The following is a 22,484-nucleotide window of genomic DNA, read 5'->3' on the forward strand; positions in this document are numbered from 1 at the left end:
TCCTGAACATCCAAAATCCCAAACCCGAGCCCCAGGTCTGTGCTTTGCCTTTTGCTCTCCCCCTTGTACTCACCAGGTAATACCTCTCTCTGAAGCTGGGTGTGTTTGGGGGGGTCCAGTTGTACAACGAGCTCTTCCTGCTGCCCACAGAGAACTTGGCAGTGCTTCCAGGTGACAGGAACAGGTTCTCAGTGTCAAAGGGGCTGCAGCAGAAAACAAAGGTCAGTGAGAGCAGAGAGCACAGAGGGGTTCAGCTGCTGGGAGGATTTGGACAGGGACGTTCAGTCAGCAGCACATGGAATAAAATGAAACAGAAAGTGCCTCTCTGCCAGTGTTGTTGACTGCTCCAGCAGAGAAAGACACAGGCAAAAAGGCTGTGGGTTTTACACAGAATTCTCCACACCTTTAGACAGAAACCTGTGCCAGAGCCTTTGGAAGAGGAGCCCAAAGTCCCCAAGGGGCTCTGTCCTCCTGTCCCTGGACAGGGACACAGGCACAAACTACAGAGGAAGGAAACACAACACGTGTAATAAAGGAGAGCTGCCAACTTCCCTCCTGCAGAGCACACACCACCTGGAAAAACCAATAAAAACCCTCATTATCCCTCCCCTATTAATCACAATTCCTTTGGCTGGCAGAGGAAGCCTGTGCAGTGCTTCTTGGCAGCTTCTGTGGTTCATACAGGCAGGGATGAGCCAGTTACTGCCCCAGAGGACACTGCCTGTGGTCTGCAGGGGTTTGTCAAATGCTGCTCCAAAGACTTCCTAATTACCGGCTTCATCTCAGCCATTAGTTTCTCAACCTCTTTGCAAAGCAGTCTAAGGGAACTCCCATGAACGATCCCCTGGGATGCAACTCAGCTAACCAGGAGATGGAAAACACATTTCCAGTTAAGCAAAGCAAGTTTGGTTTCTATACGTGTTACTTTTTGTTGCCTACTGAGATGCCTTATGGCACCAAAAGAAAGTTTCTTTTTCTACTTGAGTACCGGCGTTTTGGAAAAAAAGTGAATTGTTTGCAACAAATCTGATTGAATATAACAAGCAAAGAGCAGGATAAAATCAGCTGAGTATTGCAGGAGTGACAACGAGGACTCATCAAGTGCAGGGAAATGAATTTCTGCTCTCTAGCCAAAGCTGAAGAGCAGAGCCCCAGCCCTCTCTGGCTCCTGGAGCTGCCCAGGGAGGTTGTGCAGAGCATCCTGCAGGGCACTCTCTGCTCTCCCCGAGCTCAGCCAATGCTCTGGGAGCTGCCCCGAGCCAGGTGAAGTGGCCGAGTGAGGCAGTGTCACCAGCTGGGCTCCATCAGCCCTGTCCTCAACCACAGAACAACATCTGCTCTGACTCATGGGCAGAAATAAATCGGCTTTCTGACAGCAGCAGCCTTTCAGCCAAAGCCTGCTGTGTTTACTGATGAAAGCAAATTACTCCTACCCATGGCATTCTTAACAAAAGTCACAGGGATCCATTCCTCAGATTTTTCATTTTTTAGCTTTTAAACACTGTGATGCAGTAATGCAAAATGACACTTCTAGGAAAGGAACAAGAACAAACAAAAGCTGCTTTGCCTCTTTGACAACTCCTGAAAGGCTCCAGCAAAACGCAGCTCTCAAAATCTCAGAAGCTCCTGGTCCTGCAGGGAATGACAGAGAGCAGAGGGGGACAGCAAGGATGGATTCTGCTCTGGAGCTTCTATCATCTCCTGGCTCTGAGCTCCCTGGGCTCCATCCAGCATCTCCCCCCACATTTCTCCAGCAAACAAACCCTCACTCTGGGACAGCTCCAGGAATCCATCTCCCCCAGCGTTCTGACACAGCCATGGGGATATTCCAGGGCAAACCAGGGGAATTCAGTGGGATGCAGGGGGCTTTCCCCAGACACTTGGAGGCAATCCATAGCTGGCATCTGTCACGAAGCAGACTTTGCAAGCAGACTATTGTCTTTAATTGTCACTGCCTTTTCCTCAGTTTGTTTAGTCACTTCCTGGAATCACTGACATAAAACCTCTGCATAGGTAAAAACTTTGCAGGAATGTCGTTGTTTAACCTTAAATTGTGGAGCAAGTACTTTGATGGGGGGTGTGGGGTGGCTGTGGCTGAACTGAGAGAAAGAGTGGCTCCACATTTCCTGTCCACATTTCCCAGCCAACATCCACATGCCTGCACAGGATTATCCAGCGACAGCTTTTCAGGACTGAAAAACTCCATTAAAAAAAAAAAAAACAAAACCCAAAGTGACCCACAAGTCTGATCATCTTTGCTGTCCCCATTCTGTGCCCCAGCCACTCCATGGATTCCATAGTCCCAGACCAGAAGTGTGGATAGAATTGTGAATCCAGGTTTACATTAATACCCCCCAAAAAGCCAATTCTCATCAACTGGACTTGCTGTTAATAATGAGATTTTTCTTTCCCCCACTAAGCCCAGGGGGAAATGCCCATGGAATTGGGTCTCACCCACCCCTTCCAGCCTAACAAGCACCAGGGCACAGAGCCTGGCTCAGCACCAGCTGTGAGCACAGAGCTGCACCACAGCATCACTGCCTGAAGGTCCTGCAGGAGGAACTGCCTCTCACCCACATCTGTATCTGTAAGAGCAGGACTGGCAGTAGGTATTCATCCCAAAATCAAAGCCAGACCTTCCTTTCTTACTCCCCATTAAGGTTTTGTGCTGCTGCTCCAGGAGCCCCTGAGAGCCAGGCCAGCCCTGCTCAGGCTCCAGAGTGGTTCTGACTGGATGGTGCCCCTGGACCCCAATGCAGGGCACTACTGGAGCTCTGAAAAGAGAATACAGCTCTCTCTTTATCCTGCATGTGAGACACAGAACTCAGACTGCTGTTTAGGTTGGCAAAAAAACCCAAAGCCTTTTGCCAAACTGGCCAACAAAGCTGTTCTGCAACGGCCCCAAGCTCATTCACACTCCTCATGGCACAATCTATAAAGGAGCTGAAGGCACTTTTGTTAGAGCCCAGAAGACCAGAGGCCTATTTAAAGAAAATGTACATTTAGAAGCAGAAGAGAGATCTCCATTTGGATTTCTCACAAAGCAGGTCTAGACTGAAAGCTTGCCTCTCAGGGAATTTCGGGTAAATCAGATGGATTTGTTTAGTTACTCTTAAAGCAGAGGAAAAAGCAGCTGTGATTATGAGTGCTCTATCTCTGAAAACAGAAACACCCTGATTTATCCCCACACAGCCTCTCTTTTCTGTAAACAGCCTCAGCAAACAGCCTGTCAGAGAGGAGAGGCCAGCTCTGCACTGAAGAATTCTGCAGAATCCACTTGGTGGGACCCCAACACATCTCAGGAAACTTAAACACAGCAGAGACACAGAGCCGGGGCTCTAAGGGGCTGGGAAATTCCAAGGGGGGATTAATTCCCAAAGAAATGAGTCACCAGCAGCCCTGCTGCCAGCTCCAAGGGCTGGGTGATGCTGTCCCAAGTCCTGCTGCCAGCCCAAAGCTGCACTCTGAGCTCAGACCACAGCCAGAGAGTGGCAGCAGCACTGCCAGGGGAGTTTTCCACAAAGTTTCACCCCAAATACAACTTTCTGTGGAGGTTCAGGTCAGGAGGAGCAATAGCCCAGAACAGGAGGGGGTTTCCTCATCCAGTTCCTTTGTGCATGATTCATTCTGAAGGTCCTGACACCAGGGCAGGAAGGGAGCAGACCCAGCAGGGTGAATGGACTCTGTCTGTCCCTGCCACTGCTGGGGGGCACAAACAGAGCTAAAGTGATTTCTCCCAGACCATCAACTCCATACACTGTGGCCACTGCTGGATCTCAGGAGGAAAAAGCATCATAAACAGGGGAAAGCAAAACTCTGCCAAGGTGAGTTTATTTCTCATTGACTTCAACCAATCTGTGCTTGAAAATCATTTTCAGGACACATTTTTCAGCCCAGTTGCAGGTACAAGTGTCACACAGCAGGCACAAGGGATACTCAGAAAATGGCACTGGGGCAAGAAAACTTTTCCTTCCCCAGCCCAGAACCAGAGCTGCTCCTGGTTTTCCTGGTGAGAGCCTGCACAGGTCACAGGGTGCTCAGGGGGCTCTGGGCAGGGCTGGGAAGAGCCCAGAGGGATGCAGAGGGACCTGTGCAGTGTCCCCTGCTCACTGAGGGGCACAGTGCAAACGGAAACAGGTTAAAAACAAAAACCCAACTTGATTTGTTGCAGACAGATCTCTCTGTGTGAGACAAGAGTGCCATAAAGCAGAAATAACAGAACCACCTCAAAAGCCTGTGCTGGGGAGTCTGGAGGGAGGAGTAAGTGCCACTGCACCATCCACAACAGTGAGAATTTACTTTTAGTAACAGCAGTAGTCCACTACAAAAAAATCCAAGTTACAGATTTAAAATATAAAACAATTTAACAAATCACAGGCACCATGACAATGCTCAGTTATTTAAAATTACACCTGCAAGCAGTTTCCCTGGAGTGCACAAACAACCTTGTACCCACACACAAAGGTGCCAAGCCTTTGGGAAAGCTGCTTTTTAACAGATAATATCCTGGTAGCAAGGACTGTCCTAAAACTTCAGCTGTGAATTTTTTTTTTTTCCCATTGTGTCCAATGAAACTGCTACTTTCAGTTTCATTTCATCCCCTCCAGGATTATTTTCAGTGCTTTGCAGACACACATGCATTGCTTGGAGGTAGAGTGGATGCTCCCTGTGAGGAGCAGGGAGCTCAGAGGCCACAGGTGAGGTGGCACAGCCGTGGTGGCACCAAAGGAGGAGCTGGGAGGTCACAGGAGCAGCTTCAGCCCCTTGCCCTGCCTGGTGCCAGCATCAGGTCCTGCCCAGGGCTGCCCAGGGAGCACAGGGCTGTTCTCTACCCTGCTCTCAGACAGAAAGAGGACCATGGTGTTGAATGCAGCTCAGGGACACGCTTGGGAGCCTGGAATTATTTCCAATATTTTCTAGCTGTCGTGTCTGGGGCTGTACTTACTTCCAGAGGACCTCCAGCCTCAGCTTGATGGTGCCCAGCTCAGTGATGTCCACGATGATGGCCTGGGGCTTGGTGGTGAAGAAGTTGATGCTGTCACAGGTCACCACCCCCACCAGGATGGTGGCCAGGCCCCGCAGCTCTGTCACCTGCAGAGACACAAACACAGCCAAATCCACCTCACCAGGCAGCCCTGGCTCACCTGCCCGGGCAGGGGAACAGCCCAGGTGAGAGCTGTGAGCCCCTGTCCCCACCTGCACACCCCACAGGAGAGGGGTGCAGGAGCTGGGCAGCACCGACTTGTTCTAAAGCTGCTGTGCAAAGATTTCTGAGCACTGATGGAAGAGCAGGAGGTGTGGAGGGACATTTGTCAGCGACTTTGATCAGCTGAGAAAAGGAGTAAAACTCTCATTGTCACACAAATGACACGAGATTTGCAACAACTATGGCAAAACAGGAATCTGAATTAGCTTCTCACCTGATGCTCATTGTGCAGGGGAAGTAAAAAACCCCCTCATAAAGCCATTTCCAAAGGCAAGAAGGCAGAGAGTGTCTCCTGTGTGAGCCAGCTCCTGCTGCCAGGACAGGACAGCTCTGCAGGAGCTGCTTTCAGAGGCTGCCAGAGCCCAGGGGCTGCCCTGGCACAGCAGGACAGGACCCAGCACAGCCCAGGCTGGCACGATGGTGCTGCAGCACTGCAGGGACTCAACATCCACACGGGGGATAATAATATCTTATTATTATTATTAATATCTGTGTCTCCATATCTAGGCTGTGCCCTAGAAATTCCCAGATATTGATCTAGGAGTTCTTTTAAAAAAAACCAAGTAAACAAAAAACCCAAAACACAACCACACATCCCAGAATGTGGGCAAGCAGATGCACTAATGCTGTTATTAGTGCCAGGAGCAAAGGAAAATCAGAAACAACGTCCTTCACTAGGTACAACATGGATTAACTGATATTTTTCACACAGTTAGAAAGAGAAAACTATTTAGGAATTTTGAGAAACCCTTGGTAGCCAAAGAGGGAAGCAGCAGCCCTGTTAACCCAATGCTTCCAACCCAACCATTATACACCACACCTTGATCTCAAACTTCTCGTGCAGATTGGGGATAAAAATCTTCTCTTCCTCATCCCACGTTTGGCTGTCATCAGTCTCAATTTTGCCTTTCAGCCTCCATTTCTGGCGCCCCAGTCGCACAAACACCTGGAGGGCACAGGGACAGGAGGGTGTTGGGCCAGCACAGCCCACAGAAGCAAAGCCAGCCCCTTTTCCCTGGACACAGAACTGCAGACAGGGATGGGGGAGCAGGTTGGAAGCCTGGAGTCAGCACCCAAAGCCCTGAGAGGAGCCCAGGGCACCCTGCCCTGCACTGGGGGCACCAGACTGGGGTTCACTGGGAAAGGTGGGAACACACTGAGTGCATTCCCATCCTGCCAAGGGCCAAGATCCCAGGAAACAGGGAGCCACTGAAGGCAATCCCTGGCATCATTTAAACCCTCCCAAAACACCCAAAGCCCACCCAACCCCTCTGTCCCCCCCTGGGCACAGTGGGTGTGCCAGTGCCCTCCTCACAGCACAGCCTGGCTTATCACAGTCTGCTCTCCTGCAACACCTTCCACTCTCACTCAGGGAAAGAAAGGACAAAAACGCACAAAAAGTTGTGTACTGCACCTCATACTGGTCTCCTGGGCAGAGACGAGCAAAGCCCACCAGCCCTGGAAAGAGAAGGAAAATTCCTGAAGTTTGTAGAGCTTTACAAACCCCTCCAGCACCTCAGCCTGCAATAAATCGAGTGACTCTCTGGGGAACACTCCCCTCTTGTCCTCAGCTCTGTGCAGAAGCTGCACCACCAGCCCAGCACACTCTTAAAAGGACAACATTTAATAGAGCTGAAAAAGAGAAAGCTTGTCAGCTTTGTATTCCAATATAAAATACCATGGCAGGTCTGTTTTATAGCACTGGAGCAAAACACAGGATTTTATTAAAGGTCTCTGAGCCACTGAGAGTCCAGTTATTCAGAGATTGCTACCCAGAAATCAATGAAAAAAAACCCCAAATCAATGAAACCCCAAGTGAAGGGGCCCTGAAGGAAAGGAGAAAGGAACCTACCTTTCATCTTCACATGGAACTCTCCCAAGTGCACCTCCAGAGCCCCCTCTATAAAGCACATGTCCTGAAAGAAAAGCTGCACAGTCACCAGCACTGCAGAGGACCCACACATCCTATTTCCTTTAAAGGACTAAATTTCTTTTTTTTTTTTTTTTAATGTCACACAAACATTCTCACCAGTAAAGGCAGATAAAAGTAAAATGAATGGATTCTGTAAAACAGAAAATCTTCCACAGAAGAGTGGAGCTCCTTGGGCTCATCACTCAGTTACTTCCATCACTGGTTTTGTAAAAACAGCAGAGCTCATTCCTTCAACTCCCATCTCACACTTCCAGTGGAAGTCATGAGAGAGCCCAGCACTAAGGATTTTTTTATACAGTGTACCTGTATTCTATTCACACACCTTTTTTAACCCACATCATTAAAAAAAAAAAAAATAAAAGCCAGCAGCATCTCCCAGTCCATTTTTGTGAAGGATTTCCTACCTCTGTGCACTCCTGGACGTTCTTGTAGAGCTCCAGCAGGCTCTCCCTGGAGGCTTTGGTGGAAGGGGACAGGGAGAAGGCTTGTTTCATGTTGGTGGCCCCATCCCTCAGCCTGCACTGGATGCAATAAGCCTCATAGAGCTCTTCTACCTTTGGAACAAAGGGAAGAAGGAACTGGAATTACCCTGGCATGGCTCAGGAGTTTTGGAAAGGAACATCAGCAGAGTTCCCTGGCAAAAAACCCAACAACCAAACCAAACCCCTCTGTCAGAGCAGTGCAGGATGCTGCAGCTCCTGCAGCTCACAGAGTGCAGCCGTTTGCTTCTCAATATCCCAGATTTTTTCAGCTTTTTTCAGGAATACAACCAGCTCTGCTTCTTCCAGAGTAGAAGACAAGAAGTAACACTTGGCTCACAAGACCTGCAGAGCAGGGCAGGAATTCCCTGAGCCCAGAGAAACCCCAGCAGTGCCAGGGGAGGGGCTCAGCCCTCTGGAAGCTCTGGCAGGCAGCAGACACAGAACTGCCCCTGTGGCCCCTCCTGGGGGGGAGGAGAACACATCAGCCTTCCCAGAGCAGCGTTTTCTGAATAAACTGGCAGAAAATGCAAACGGCTTTCACAGGAAAACTCAGGTTGGGTCGTGCCAAACATTCAGCCTGAATAGAGCCATTCAGGAAAATAAATAAATAAAAATCCCCTCCTCCTGTGAAAAGATTGGCTCCAGCTTTCAGCAAGTCCCCAGCATTCCCTCCTTCAGATGAATTATAATCCGAGTGTTTTCCATGTGGATAGACCCCTTACAGGTCCAAGGTATAAACCCCTCACCTTGCTGATGTGAAACTCCAATTTCCTGATGTATCTCTCCACAGAACGGATTTGCTTTTGAGGAGGGCAGAGAGAGAGAGAGAAAGGGATGTAAGAAATTATTTCCTAAATGTCCATTAGGTAACACAGCAGATAGAAAGTCACTCATTTCCATCCACTTGCAGCATCCCATCCCCAACAGCCTTACCTTGTCCAGGTCATAGTAGAAAGCCTGAAAGAGAAATGGCACAGGCTGAGGAGAGCACCTGGGTTTGTACCATTCATGATGCTTTCACAGGTACTGCAAGACTCACTAGGAACATCCCAATTGTCACTAAATTAATATTACAAGCACTGATCACTGAGCAGACACAAGGAGATTCAGCCCAGTAAAGAAATGTGATGTTAAGAGCACTGGTGGGTATTGAAAATGAGAAATTTCAAGTGAAACTCTCATAGCTGGGGCTACCTTGCTTGGGAAATTTCTGATTGTGCTGTTTGCTGGATCCCACCTCAGTGTTTTAACTGGACAGCCCCAGGTGGGAGAAAACACCTACTTTTGTGACTTTTATTGAAGTATTTAACACTGAAAACACCTTACCAATCTAGAGTTCCTCTTGGTATCTTTGTGCCGACCAGAGAGATAATCCAGCTCAGCCTGGTGAGCTTCCAGGTACTCACTGCAGAGAGACAAAGCCATGTCAGACCCTCCTGCTGAGTTCACTGCACATTCTCTGGGCAGCTGCTCTCAGCAGAATGGTCCAAACCATGCAGGAGGAGAATCCCAAGTTCTAACACACACAGACTACAGATCTCCCTCTCTGAGATTTCTCTGCTCCTCCCTGCCCCTCGCCTGCAAGGCAGCAGAAAAATTCATTTTCTGCGGATATCTCTGCTCGCAGGGACTGAGGAGGAGGAGGAACTCCCCAACCAGAGACCTGCACAGGGAACACCTGCACTACAAACCCAGCTCCAGCACGGGCCAGGTGCCACTCAGGGTTTAGCAAACAGAGCTGGAGACCCTGGTAAGGCAATTTCTGAATGCAGCAATTCCCTTTTCCAGGATAAGAACTCTTTTGCAAGGTGTGAAGCACTTGGTGCCAGTTGGCCTCTCTGGAGTTGCTTGCATGCTTGGGTTGTGCTTTAGGACTTTCCACAGAACCTAAAACCTTCTCAGCTGAGGCTCTTCCAACTTTGCTTTTAACACAGAGCAGACTTAGGTAACTTTTTCCTCTCATGTTTGAAAGGGAACCAGAATCACCTGGTAAACACCACATTCTTAGACACAGTCTCCGAGCAGTCAAAATAACTTCATTTTAGGCAGCTACACGTCCTCACATTTGCTTTGATGCATTTCATTTTCTCACTGTTCCAAAAGCAGGTCCCCTGAGCCATCCCAGTGTGCAGCACTCAGCTCTCAACACCTGCCCAGGAACAGCTCAGAGCAGGAGCAGCCAAGGCTGGAGGCACAAAAACATTCACTCACCTTTCAGAAAAGCTCCATCACTTTTAGCTTCAAGTATTTAGAATTATCAGCCTGATGGAATGGCAGCCAGATGGTTAACAGAGTCAAGTTATTTTCTACAGCTATAAAGAACCAGGCACGTAAAATATGTTCTGTACTAAAAATTCAAGTCACTCCAGCAGCGAGTGGACTTAGTCTGCATTTACTTAAAATTTGGCCTTTGCATTGCTATTTGATACAGTTGTTTTCTGTAGGTTACTTCAGTCAATTAGTCAGCCACTCACTTTTGGCAGGAGGATGATCATGTGGCACTCGCTGCAAAACTGGGAACAAATTCTGATCCACTTTATGGTTTCTCCTCCCTAAGCACAGATAAATTCTCAGCTCTGCAAAAACATTTGGTTTTCTTGTTGCTTTTAAATCTAAATCCTCTACTTAGACATTGGTGGGTATTTTTAGAGTGAAGACTTCATAGTCTTTTATTGGACTAAAAATGTGACACATGTGACTTTATAAAGTGTTACTACAGTGCATTTGATGTCCTTTGTTGAAGAAAAACTGACCAAGATGAAGACAGTAGCAAAACGTGGAGGACAGCAGTGACACCCTGCAGGAACTGTGAGGAGAGTGCCAGCAGAAAGAGCTGCAGGGTTTACAAATCCAGGGAAAGGGATTTTATCTTCTGGTAGCTGCTGCAGGGTGTAAATGAAGTTCCTGTGATAACAGACTCAGAACATTCTGAGAAATCAAAAGGCTGAAGCTTTCAGGTGAACCTGCTTAGACCTTTGCCTTACAAGACACCCAGAGTAATTTTGAACTTCAGAGCTTAATTTTATTAAAAAAGAGGGAGGAAAATTAAGAAAAAAACAAAAGACCCATCCTGACACCATCCAGAGCAGCTCACTCTGGAAGTGTTCAGTGATTAGCAGAGGAAGAGGAGTCCCTGACGAACCAGGCTCCCCACTCCCCCTTTGCAGGGCACACCCTCATTTCCAGACTCCACTTTAAGTCAGCTTTTCGAGTCAAAGCTAACTCCACACAGTTCCCCCTCCAGAAGCTTTTTGCCAGTCCCTCCCCAGGTCTGGCAGTCCCAAAAACATCCCTTCCCCACGGGAGCTCGGCTGCTTCCCAGGACAATTCCTCAGAGTTCTCCCTGTCACTGACCTTTTACAGTGCAATAAACTGAATAAACAGAAACATCGGAGCATTTGTAAACGGGCTGAGAGTGAATGAAACTCGTTTGACCAGGTCCCAGCTCTGGGGAAGTCAGCACACAGTTCAGAGATGCCAGATGGAGACACAGCACAGTGACACACAGACTGAAACAGCACGACTAGGCAAGGCAAATGACAATATTGAAAAAAAAAAAAATAAATCCTTACTTAAGTCCTTTCTTCAAAGCTTCAAAAATTTTCTTCACCTGCAGTGGCTTTGGATCCCAGATGAGAGCCCCTTTCTGCAGGGAATTGTAGACCTTGGGGGGTTTCAGTGACACCCTTGATCTCACTGAACTCCTGCTGAGGGATTTGCTGTAGGAAAAGAAAAGAAATTCAGGAAAGGTGCAGAGCCCATCACTTACCTGAGGCACAGAACTTCAGGGTTCAGTTCTATGCGGTCCCATGTACATCCACCCAAAGTCACCGGGATTTTGGGCACCTGTGGCAGTAACAGAAACCCCCCCAGAGCTGCTGAGTGTGCCCAGCAGGGCAGGGCAGAGCCTGGGGCACCCTCAGGGCCACCAAAGGGACCCTGCAGGGCCAGGACTGCCCCTCCCTGACTCCCACCTGCAATCCAGGCAACAAACCTTGCACTCCTCAGCTAAGCAAAGCTCACCTGAAGAGCCTTTAGAAATTGTTATTTCCTTCTATTTAAATCATGGCTCAGAGCACTACTCAGTTTGGAAAAGCCAAGTGCCAGGCTCAGATTGCACACAAGATATAATGATCAAGGGCTTTTTTTTCAGCATCTAACACCTCAGCTAATTACATTCAAAATAAAAATAAAAGATTGTTTCTACCCAAAGTCCCCCCACATAGAATTTTTTTGTGGCAGCCTAAGGAGTTAGAACACCCTGAACCATCAGTTTGAGATACCTTAGAAGCAGAAAATTTCTCTGCAAAGAATTCCTGCCTGGCTTGCCTCCCTCTAGATCCTCCCCTAAGCCCTGGTAATTTTTATATAGGTTTGTTAATAATCCCTGTAAGTAAAACATCTAAAATAACATTACCTAGAGAAGTTGCCCATCTCCCAAAGCAAGCCAAACCAGGCAGTCACTCTCTGAAAAACTTTCCAGCTCCTCTGCAATTTCCCTTTTAAATCCTGCTCACCTGCAGAAATGCTGAACTCCATCAGGCTCAACAGTTCCCCCCTGGCTGGTCCCAGTTCCAGGCTTGTAACTGAGGCTTAAGGAGATTCTTGTGCTGGTGATTAAAGCCCAGAACACCTGAGAGCTGCCCCTACTCCTATTAGAGAAGCCTTTGAGTACCTAATTTAATTATTTTTGTCCTAAATTTCCACTTAACTCCAGTTTTTAACATCTGTTTTGCAAAACATCTGATAAACTAGGTGTTGCCAAGCGTTGCTGGATGTTTAATTTCTTCACACCACTGATTACCTTTTTTTTTTTTATGGTGCCTTAATGAAAAGTATTAATTAACCAAACCACTTGGAGCTCAGGTTTTCTACAACAAGGAAAATAATTGTTAAATTAGAACCTTACATTAATATTACTTCTCTTTATTATGATAATGCATCTTTGGGCATTCCATGCAAAGTGAGAAAGTTTCAACAGGAATAACACTGGAAGGGGTAGTCTGACCAATAAGAGCTGAAAGAGTTTTCTAGAATGCTCATTGCTTAAAATTCTTTCATGTTAAGAAGAAATAGCATCTAATTCCAGGCTCTAGAGAAATCTAATTAGCAAGATACCAACTAGAGGAGATAATTCTGTTTTTAAATTAAAAGCCCAAACTGCTCCTGGGTTTTGTTTAATTTTGGAATTTACCTTCAGATTTTTGGAGTGAATTCTCCTAAATTCTGGAAATTACTTCTCCCCCTTTTCCTCAGTATCTCCCACTGGCTGCTGCAGCCCACCTGGGCACTGATATTAATGTATGGAATCCCATTTCCATACATCTCACACAGAAGTGAAGTAGCTGACATGTCCTGGAGGGCCAGTAGCTAAAAAGCTGAATTTTCTCATGCTGCTTTCCCTTGTGAACCTGATCATTGAAGGATCAGATTTCCCACTTTACAGATAACAGCAATAACATTTCCTTCCTGTGGAGACCGTGGTGGGGAAATACAAAATTGTGTCTGACTGAGAGACCCAAGGGGAAGCTGCTAAAGAAAAAGCAAAAGTATATTTAGCATCTGGTGCAGAATGTCCATGTGGGTCTGATTTGTGTCATCCTTGGACAGACCTTGCACAGGGCCCCTGCAGGCTCCTGCTGAGTTTTGCAACAGTGCCTGAGGGAGAGATAAGTTAAAAAAGGGTGATTAAAAATGTTCTTGTCTATGCCAGGACAGGCTCTCATGTTCGCTGGGCTGTGACTGAGTGTCTGGGACAGAAATCTTCCTTATTGCAGTGATTCCTGAACAAAACTGTCTGTCCAAACACTCAAATATTGAAAAACAGCATCATGAAAGAGAGGCACAAAGGAAAGCTTTGCAGCTAGAAGGGGATAACCCTAAGGGATATGTGAATTATTATTCTGAGCCCTGGGACTGTGCCTGTTGCAGAAGCAGCTGCTCACCACTGCTCCTGGAGATCCTTCCCCTGCAAGGACCCACTCTGGACTGCAGCTCCAGCCTGTCTATAAAATCTCACAGAGTTTTTCTCCAGATCTTAGCACTTAGTGTGATTTTAGATACCTGATCTTTGCTAGGGGTAACATCAATTTTCACTTTCACCAACAAATTAATTTATTCAAATTGAAAACTCCTCAATTGCATCATACAGGGATTTCATTTTTTGCTCATACTTTTGCTCATGCTTTGTTTAACCAAAAGTTTAATTCAGTCATCTGGTTCTTTGAAAGGATATTTCATTACATGAGTCAGGTATTTTACTGATATACAACAGGATTTTTTTTTGAGCACAATACTCCTGAGGCACACTTCCCAATATTTCTATATGGTGCTGCTAAATGATTCACTTTGTTATTGCTCTAGCATGCACTGGCAGTCAGAGATTGTATTCATTTTCCATTTATAGGTCATCTCTTCTAAAGACACTCAAGATTTACAGGGATTTACAGGGATTGCTGAATTCACAAACAGCACAGGGTTTTTGGTGGAAAAGCTGCAGTTACTACACAGAGCAATGCTGCCCAATGGGTTATGGAAAGGCAGATGGGAACATCAGTGCAGGAGGGTGCAGCAGCTCCAGAGGCAGCTGGAGCTGGAATCCTGGGCTGCAGGGTTTGATTGTCCCTTCCCATCCTGTGGCACTGCCAGGACACTGCCTTTCCTCCCCGAGGTGCTGCTCTGCTGCTCAGTCCCAGATTTTGCCAGGATTCACCATTAAGGTGCCCAGGAGGTTTTTATTTCCCGTGGCTGTTGGAAGGTTTGGTCAGAGCTCGGCAGGCAGGGCTGCAGCCCCTTCATTTCCCCAGCAGAAATGGGACTGTGGCAGCCTGGCCATCACCTGGGGACCCTGCAGTGTCCTGGGAGCACAGCTCTTCATCTGTGCCACCACACCCAGCATTTTCACAGACCCACAGACCCACAGACACACAGACCCACATAATCACTGAATCACAGAATCACAAAATCACAGAACACAGAATAACAGACCCACAGACACACAGAATCACAGAGTCACAGAATCACTGAATCACAGGGTTGGAAGAGCCCTCCAAGATCAAGTCCAACCCACTCTCTAACACCTCAACTAACCCATGGCACCAAGTGCCACATCCCATCTCTATTTTTTTTTTTAAACACATCCAGGGATGGTGACTCCACCACCTCCCCAAACAAAGCATTCCAATACTTCATTATTCTTTCTGTAAAAAATTTCTTCCTGATATCCAACCTATATCTCCTTTGGTGCAGCTTGAGGCTGTGTCCCCTGGTTGTGTCAGAGCTGCCTGGTGAGAGCCCAGCCCCAGCTGACACAGCCACCTTTCAGGAGCTGTGCAGAGTGAGGAGGTCACCCCTGAGTGTCCTTTTCTCCAGGATAAACACCCCCAGCTCCCTCAGTTGTTCCTCATTTGTGCTCCAAGCCCCTCACCAGCCTCGTTGCCTCCTCTGGACACACTCAAGTGTCTCAATGTCTTTCCTAAAATGAGGGGACAGGACTGGGCACAGCCTCACCTGTGCCAGGTACAGGGAAGGATGAGCTCCCTGGTGCTGCTGGCCACTCCATTTTCAGGTGGAGTGAAGGAACAAGACCTGCACAAAGCTGCCCCAGGTGACTGATCCCTGGGATGGATCCCTGGGTGCCCTGCCAGGTGTCACTTACGCCAGTTTCCTGCTCTGCACCGTGCTGAACCCAGTGAAGGAGCAGCTCCTGCTGATGCCACCCCCGTCCCCAGGGGACACAAACGTGAGCTTCACTGACATGGCTCAGTCAGATTCCGCTGGCTCCTGCAACAAAAAAAACCACAAAAACACATCAAGCCAAAGCTTCCTGGCAGCTCTGGTGCTGCTGCAAGGGGTGAGCTGCATGGAAGTGGAAAGTCAAAACAGCACACAGCAGAATAAATTGGAAAAAAAGGCTCATCTGCAATTCACGTTTCCTGTGTTGCCATCCACGGTGCAATTAATAAGGGACTGAACAGTCTAAAATGAAATCTCTCATGCCCTCTTCCATTTCTGATTGATTTTACAAACTCACTATGCAAAAGCCAGAATAGCCTCAGTTCAGAGGCTCTCTACATTTCTGACTTCTTAAAAACCCTGTAATTGTCCCAGTGCTTCAGGAGTGCAGGCCAACCTGAGCATTTCCAAACCAGGGTGGATGCCAGAACAATACTTCAACTCCAGACTCAGTCAGGTCCAAAAAGCAGCTCCTTACATCTGTGCAGAGCCACACTGCACTCAGTGGTGGGATTGGTGCTTAAGCCCAAGGCAGAAGTCTGGTTTCAACAGTAAATTTCAGGTTCATGCTCCTCCTCTGGCAGGGTTTCTCTTGGATTGCTCTCTTGTTTTCCATCAGTCAAACTCTTTTGCCTTTTGGAGAATTGTGTTCTCTGCCATATGTCTACAGAATCCAAGTCCCAATACAAGTAACAGACACATCCTTCAAAGCAGCTGTAGAAAATCACCCAGACAGTTCATATACAGAAAAATTCCCTTCCTTCCCTTCCCCCCTCAAGCTGGTGTAATGTAAACACCACAAGTGAGTAAATCTGGGTATAACAAAAAGCTGGAGGAAATGTTTGGAGGGAGAAGCACAAACTCCAAGAAGGAGCTCTGAATGCTCCATGCAGAGGTGTGTCCCACCTTATGGAATGTGCTCTGAAGAACTCTCAGTCCATCAGAGTGGATGCTGGAGAGGAACTCTGCCCTCAGCCCTTGTGCCTGACATGATCCCTTTAGCCTGGCCACCATTAGCCAGACTACAAGCCCAGAAATGTCATGTGGGAATCTTTCCTGGCTCTGCCACCAACTTGGAGAGCAACCTCCTCCCTGCCTGTAAGGGCTGCCTGCAAAGAGCTGCATGGTTCAAGACTTCCCGGGAGGAAGGGATTTGAGAGCACTCTGCTGACTGTGGGCTGGTCTACAAGTACAGGGAATTTCTGCCAGGGACCACACTTTGGTACCATCACCTGAAGCAGGAACAAAAGCTGTCCTGCATTTCCAGGAGCAGGGATCCTGCCTGTTCAGAATCCTCTCAGTCATTCCCTGGGCTGAGGTTTAAGCTCCCATCTCCTGCCTGTTCTAAGTGCCAAGCTCAGGAATAACCTGGCAAAAGCAGGCAGAACACTGCAGAACAAGGTGACAATGATAAATCCAACAGACACCTGCTTTGTAAGGTCTGCAGTGTGCAAAGAGGTGCTGGGCAAGGCCAGGAATTTCACAGCTCAGGGCAGCAGAGCCCACAGGACCTCACAGCCTCAGGAGGATCCGCAGAAATCTCTTACACAGAAAATTCAGGTTCTCCTTCCCCACCTCTTAGCCAAACCATGCAGCACTTATATTGTCTTGTTTGAAGAGATCTCCTTAACACCCTTGATCAGAGTTCAGACTTGCATCATATCACAGCTGAAGTTTCAAAATATTTTCCATTCTTCCCTCTAGTTTTCAGATGTTTGTAAGTCTGTGAACTGTCACCCCATCAAAAGGATCATTAGCCTGAAGAAAGCATGCAACTTACTGAAAAATGTAATTGCATAACAAGCTGTTAAAGGAAGAAATTAAAGGAATAGCCTTGTGGTTATTGACCACATCCCTCATCAAGGCTAAGCCAGATTCCCAGGATCTATTTTTCAGCTCTTTAACCTGGGAAACTCAGTTCATGGGTATAAGGGAGGAGGAAAGTGCAAGAGCAGCTGACACTGAAAGCCTTTGGGGCACACAGATATGGAACAAACTCAACCAGGCAGACCTCTGGCAGGGAGCAGAAAGTGGAAAATCATGAGAAGGATCCTGAAGTAAAATCTGGGGGACTGAAGTCTAGATGTGAAGGACTAAGTGGGAAATGTACAGACCCCCAAAACTCCTAAATTACCCAAATTGCGTGGACCTGACCATGTGTGTCTATAAACCCAGTGCAATTCTGGATTTGCTCTGTTGCAATTCAGTAGAAGCCAGAGATGCCTTGGGCATGGCCAAAAGCATTTCAGCCCCTCTGGGGTCATTTGCTTTCTGTAAGTGCCCAAAGCTCAGTCCCCAAGGCCACTGACCCTGCCCTGTCCTGCTCTAATGCTCTGCTCCTCTCAAAAGAACTCACAAACAAATCTTCCCAACTCCCTAAGAATGCAGAGAATTTGATAAAGGACCATTCAAGGGGTTATCACTTCCAAAAAATGCCAACAAAGTCAATGCCTCTTGATACACACTTGCTTATGGATTTTTTGTTGTGACCTAGAAATCTTACAGCTCATTTCACACTCCTGAGCAGGAGACCATAAGCTGGATGTCAATAAAACATTTTATTTGTAAGAAAGACTTATAAATGAAGTTGTTTAAGCAGAGAAGGTTTGCTAGCTGGAGTGTCTGTGTAAAAGTGCTGAGCTACACAAGTGCCCCTGAGAAAAAGCATCTGGACACATCTCAAACTCTACCCTCCCTTCAGGGCAGAAATAAATCAGAGAAGGAGCCCTGACAAAGCTCAGCTCAAAAGTGCCTTCCAACCTGTCAGCTCTGCTGTGCTGGCCAGTGTGTCCAAACCTCCTAAAAGCAGGGATTGTCCCCTGGGGGGCAGAGGAACTTCCTCCCTTTTCCCTTCCCCAAAAGCAGGAAGGTGAGCACAGCAGTGAGCCGGGGGCTGCAAACGCAGAGCACAAAAACAGCAGGAGAAAATCAAGGAGTCTATTGCCAGGGACAGCTGGAACTCCAAACTGCTGGAAAATCCAGGGAGTCTTGACGAGGTTTTACAAAGCTGGTGAGCCTTGGGCACAGCTCCCAGCTGCCAGGCTGGGATGGTTCAATACCTGTCATTTGTCCAATTGACACTTCAGCCTCAGAAAGTCTTTAAGTCAAAACAGAATTTATTTTTTTTTTCGGATGAAATGAGTAGATTTGTTTGGCCCTGTTTCAGTGGCCCATTTGCCATGACAGATTTTGGTGTTTCAGCTCTGGTGTCACCAAGTGTCCAGGCAGGCTGGGGACACACAGGCTGCTCCTTCTGCTCCCTCTCTCTGAGGCTGAGGGTGTTCCTCCAGCCAAACGACCTTCACCTTCTACAAACAAAACAATGCTGTCTGTTTGTGTTTATGGCTAAACTTTTCCAGCCCTACTCACATCTTTAATTGTTTCTGGGCACAATGGTTTCAACAGTTTATGAGGAAAATATGACTCACTGACTTCTTGCAAAATGTTTCTGCTGGTGTTTTGTGCTTTAAGTTAGCAGCCATGTTTTGTGTAGGCATCTCTGAGAGGTGAGTCCTTGCTAGGGGAAAGGATTCCTGTTTCCCTCAAGTTTGCAGTGTTCCAGCTGGGAATGGGCAGTGGGTAGGAGACACTTTCTCCTGGCTGTGTTTCTGCTCTCCCCTCAGCTCTGGACAGGGCTCCAGACCAGACCTCACCACTGGGGCCCTTTCTTCTCACTGGAGCAACAAAATCCAGGCTGAAACCAAGCAGGTTCCTGTCTTTATAGAAAATAAACACAATTACTGACAGACATCAACTGTTAATAGCTTCAGTGGCTGAGGCTCACCTTTGTGATTGTGAATATGTTATGTGGTCAGGACAATTCTCCTTCCACTTTTAAATCCTTGTTATTACTACACATAATTTCATTTGTAAATATTACACTCACTTTACTTGGAAAGACAAGAGAGCCATTTTATCTTCTAGCTGTGAGAGCCCAACAGATTTGATTTCATTTTGTTTTATCACAACATAATACTTAATTCAGGATGTGGGAAGCCCAACAGTTTATTGGAGGGACTGGAGCCTTCCTGCTAAAATCTGGGGCTTGGATTTGTGCCTATCAGGAGACTCCCATGGATTCATGCACAGCAGACACAGAAGCTTATTGCAGAGTTACCACCTGGAATTTATGTCTTTTATAGCATGGTTTTATAAAATTCATTTCCAGCCAAACCAAGGTGACATTGGGATGTTCTGGTTCTGCACATCTCTGCTGAAACTCAGCTTTCACTGCACAGAACCAAAATCAGCAGTGATTCAGTGCAGGAACATTTAGAGCCTTCAGAGACCTTCTCTGGACTTTAGGATGAGCTGTGTTTCCAACTCATCAGCAGCTATTTAAAAAAAGATCAGTCAAACCTGCTAGGTTTTCATTGTGCTTCCCTGAACTCACTATAAATTCTAACAGAATAAGAGTTTTGCTGCTACAATTGCAACAGGATCAGGGTTTTAGCTGTAAGAAATATCTACTGCAAGCACTTCATGGGTGGAAAGAACAACCTCAGCATAATTACACCAAAAATCTTTAGCATAAGTTAAATTTAAGACTGATTCTGCAAACTGGGCTGTGTTTGCCTACCATCACATTGATGTAATCACAGTTTTTTTCTTTCTTGCTGATTTCAAAACACAGGGACAATGTATTTAACTGATTTAACCCTTCTGGGTGCTGCTGAGGGGTGGCATCACAGCAGACAATGGCATTTGTCTTTCCTGATACCGATAAAGAAAAAAAAAAACAGATCACCACCCTGGATTCCAGCCTTGTCAAAGTCTCAGGGCTGCTCTAGGCCTGACCCAGTGAAGTTTTTGTAATTTCAATGCAGTGTGGAATAGGTGGAAATGTCTGAGCCTTGGCACTTCCTTGGCAGTGCTGGATGTGTGAAGAATCCAGAGCTGAAATGAATGAGAGGTGAGGATGTCCTGCCCCAGCCCTGCCACCCTGAGGGTGATGAAGGCTCTGATGAAGGCTCTGATGAAGACTGGGTGAAGCAGGGGTGAAGTGGCTGTCTGGGCACAGCCCCGTGCTGAATCCACTGGGAAAATACACTCTGAGTTTATTCTCTGCTCTCCAGCATTCCTCAGGAAAACCATTGACCTCAGGAGCAATGTCTACTGTGCTACATAAACATTCCAAATTTATCATGCAGACCCCTTGCATTTTTAAGTGGTTTTGTTCAGCTGTTTGACAAACATTCTATTTATTCAGTTATGGGCAGAACTAAAAAGATTTATCTTTCAAAAGAAGAAATATTGTTTGAACTAGGGAGACACTCGGTGCCCTTGTTCTCAGAATACATCTCAAAATGGGTATTTTAACACAACATCACACCCAAAGAGGGGTCTTTGCTTCACACAAATCCAGCCCGTGGCAAGAGCTCCCAGCACAAGGATTCCCAGCAGAGTCTGAGCAGGTTTGGTGGAATTCCCTCCAGCAGGGTTCTGACCTGTGCCTGTCATTGCTGAGAAGCTGCTGGGAGCTGGAAGTGCCCCCACACACAGGGGAGAGCCTGCGTGCTTGATATCGAGTTTATCTGGTAAAACAGATTTGTGAGAAGGGAGAGAAGGGTCACAAACAGCTTCCACCCATTCATCAGACATTTCTGCTGGGTTAAGATTGAGCAATATGAGCAATTACATCACATTCTGCTGTAGATGGAGGCTTTTGCTCCCCTGTGTAGCTGCACATGTTCCACAGAACTCCCTGACCCAAGCCTGTGTAACTCAGATTATGAGATGGGCCCTTTACTCTGCACCAAACTTACATCTGCCAAGCTGTATTTTGAAAAAGTCAAAAGATTCAGGAATATAATCCCACTCTCATAGGTACTTTAGGCTCTTAAGAGCTACTTCAAGTGATTTTTAATAAGAATTGCATTCAGAGCTTGCATTATTTAGAAAGACAGGACTTCAGTGTGTAACTAGTTTTGGTACTTTTGCAAATTTTATCTATGCAGATTCAACTCTTGAATATATATTTAAATACTGCACATCTGACATACTTTCCTCCTAGCCATACTTAAGCCATTAAAAGAAAATCAGATAAACAGCTTTGATCCAAGTTATTGCTTTCCTCATTAGGCCCTCCTGTAGCTTCATGCCAGCTTCTGGAAATGGCATTCTGGAGTCCAGGGCTCCTGGGCTGCAGTAAATTTGAATATCACAGGCAGAGCTCTCAGACAGCTTGTCCCATGCTGGAGGTCAGGTCTGATGGCCCCATTTCTGGGGGGGTTCTTTGAACACAGGACTCAAATTTCAAATCCAGGGCAAGCTGCTTTCCAAGCCTGCACCCCAAATGCTCCTGTAATTCCAATCACCTTCCCTCAGTGACCGTGTGCACATCCAGAGGAAATTCATCAGGATTTATTCCAGATTCCCAGCAGAATCCAGCAGCAGGAGCTGGCCTGACCTCGTTAATGACCTGGCAATGATTTTCCAGGATGAGATGTCCTGGCCCCAGCAGCAGCAGCTCAGGGGAGCTGAGCATGGATCACCCCATTTCCCTCATGGAAATGTGGCACAGGGAATCACAGCTGCCTGGAAACCCCACTGTGGCCATTTGGCAATGCTGGACTAGCAAAAGCCACAGTGCTTGCCCATAACCCAGTCCTGTTCTGCATCCTGTGCCAGCCCATGGCACAGCCCTTGGCCCCATTCCCAGCTCAGCTCCCCGAGGTGCTGGGAGCCCTCTGGACTCTGGGGGAGGCACAATTCACCCATTCCCAGCTGATTTATGAGCACAAGCCTCTCTGTGCTCCTCTGGTTTCGATTTGCAGCCTGCTGGCAGCCCTGCAAGGCCGGGTCAGGGCTCCAGGAGTGTGGCAGCTCTGCAGGCACAGCTCAGCCACTGCCCCAAACCCCAGCCAGGAGGGGCCCAGGGCACAGCAGCTCACAAGGGATGCTCCACACAGGCTCCTCCACTTGGGACAAGTCCTGGCAGCAAGGACTGAATCCCAGCAGCTCTGGCCTTGAGAGATTTCTCCTCATTAATTATGAGCCCCAAGGATCATTGCTCTGGAGCACAGACCTCATTCTCCCTGCTGTCCCCAGCCTGTGCCTGAATGGGTGTTATAAACAGATTTATCAGGTGTGATCATGTCTCCAGCCAGCCTTCTCATGCAGGAGCTCA

The 22,484-nt window shown here is 47.3% G+C and overlaps 1 protein-coding gene across 2 annotated transcripts in view; it reads right to left on the reverse strand.

Annotated features, from left to right (window-relative positions):
• Positions 1-22,484, reverse strand: part of RIPOR3 (RIPOR family member 3) — a 41,902-nt gene that overhangs the window by 8,910 nt on the left and 10,508 nt on the right. For both annotated transcript variants that reach the window (XM_014876083.2, XM_088175103.1), the window contains exons 2-12: positions 15,279-15,403; positions 11,194-11,340; positions 8,948-9,026; positions 8,555-8,578; positions 8,368-8,421; positions 7,544-7,693; positions 7,059-7,122; positions 6,621-6,664; positions 6,027-6,152; positions 4,946-5,091; positions 74-203 (exon numbers count right to left, since the gene is read on the reverse strand). In XM_014876083.2, coding sequence (XP_014731569.1) covers positions 74-203; positions 4,946-5,091; positions 6,027-6,152; positions 6,621-6,664; positions 7,059-7,122; positions 7,544-7,693; positions 8,368-8,421; positions 8,555-8,578; positions 8,948-9,026; positions 11,194-11,340; positions 15,279-15,379 — 1,065 coding nt within the window. In that variant the 5' untranslated portion in view covers positions 15,380-15,403. The remainder of the gene's footprint in view (positions 1-73; positions 204-4,945; positions 5,092-6,026; positions 6,153-6,620; positions 6,665-7,058; positions 7,123-7,543; positions 7,694-8,367; positions 8,422-8,554; positions 8,579-8,947; positions 9,027-11,193; positions 11,341-15,278; positions 15,404-22,484) is intronic.

This window comes from Sturnus vulgaris, chromosome 17 (genome assembly GCF_052056855.1).
Source record: "Sturnus vulgaris isolate bStuVul1 chromosome 17, bStuVul1.hap1, whole genome shotgun sequence".
Lineage (NCBI taxonomy): Eukaryota > Metazoa > Chordata > Aves > Passeriformes > Sturnidae > Sturnus > Sturnus vulgaris.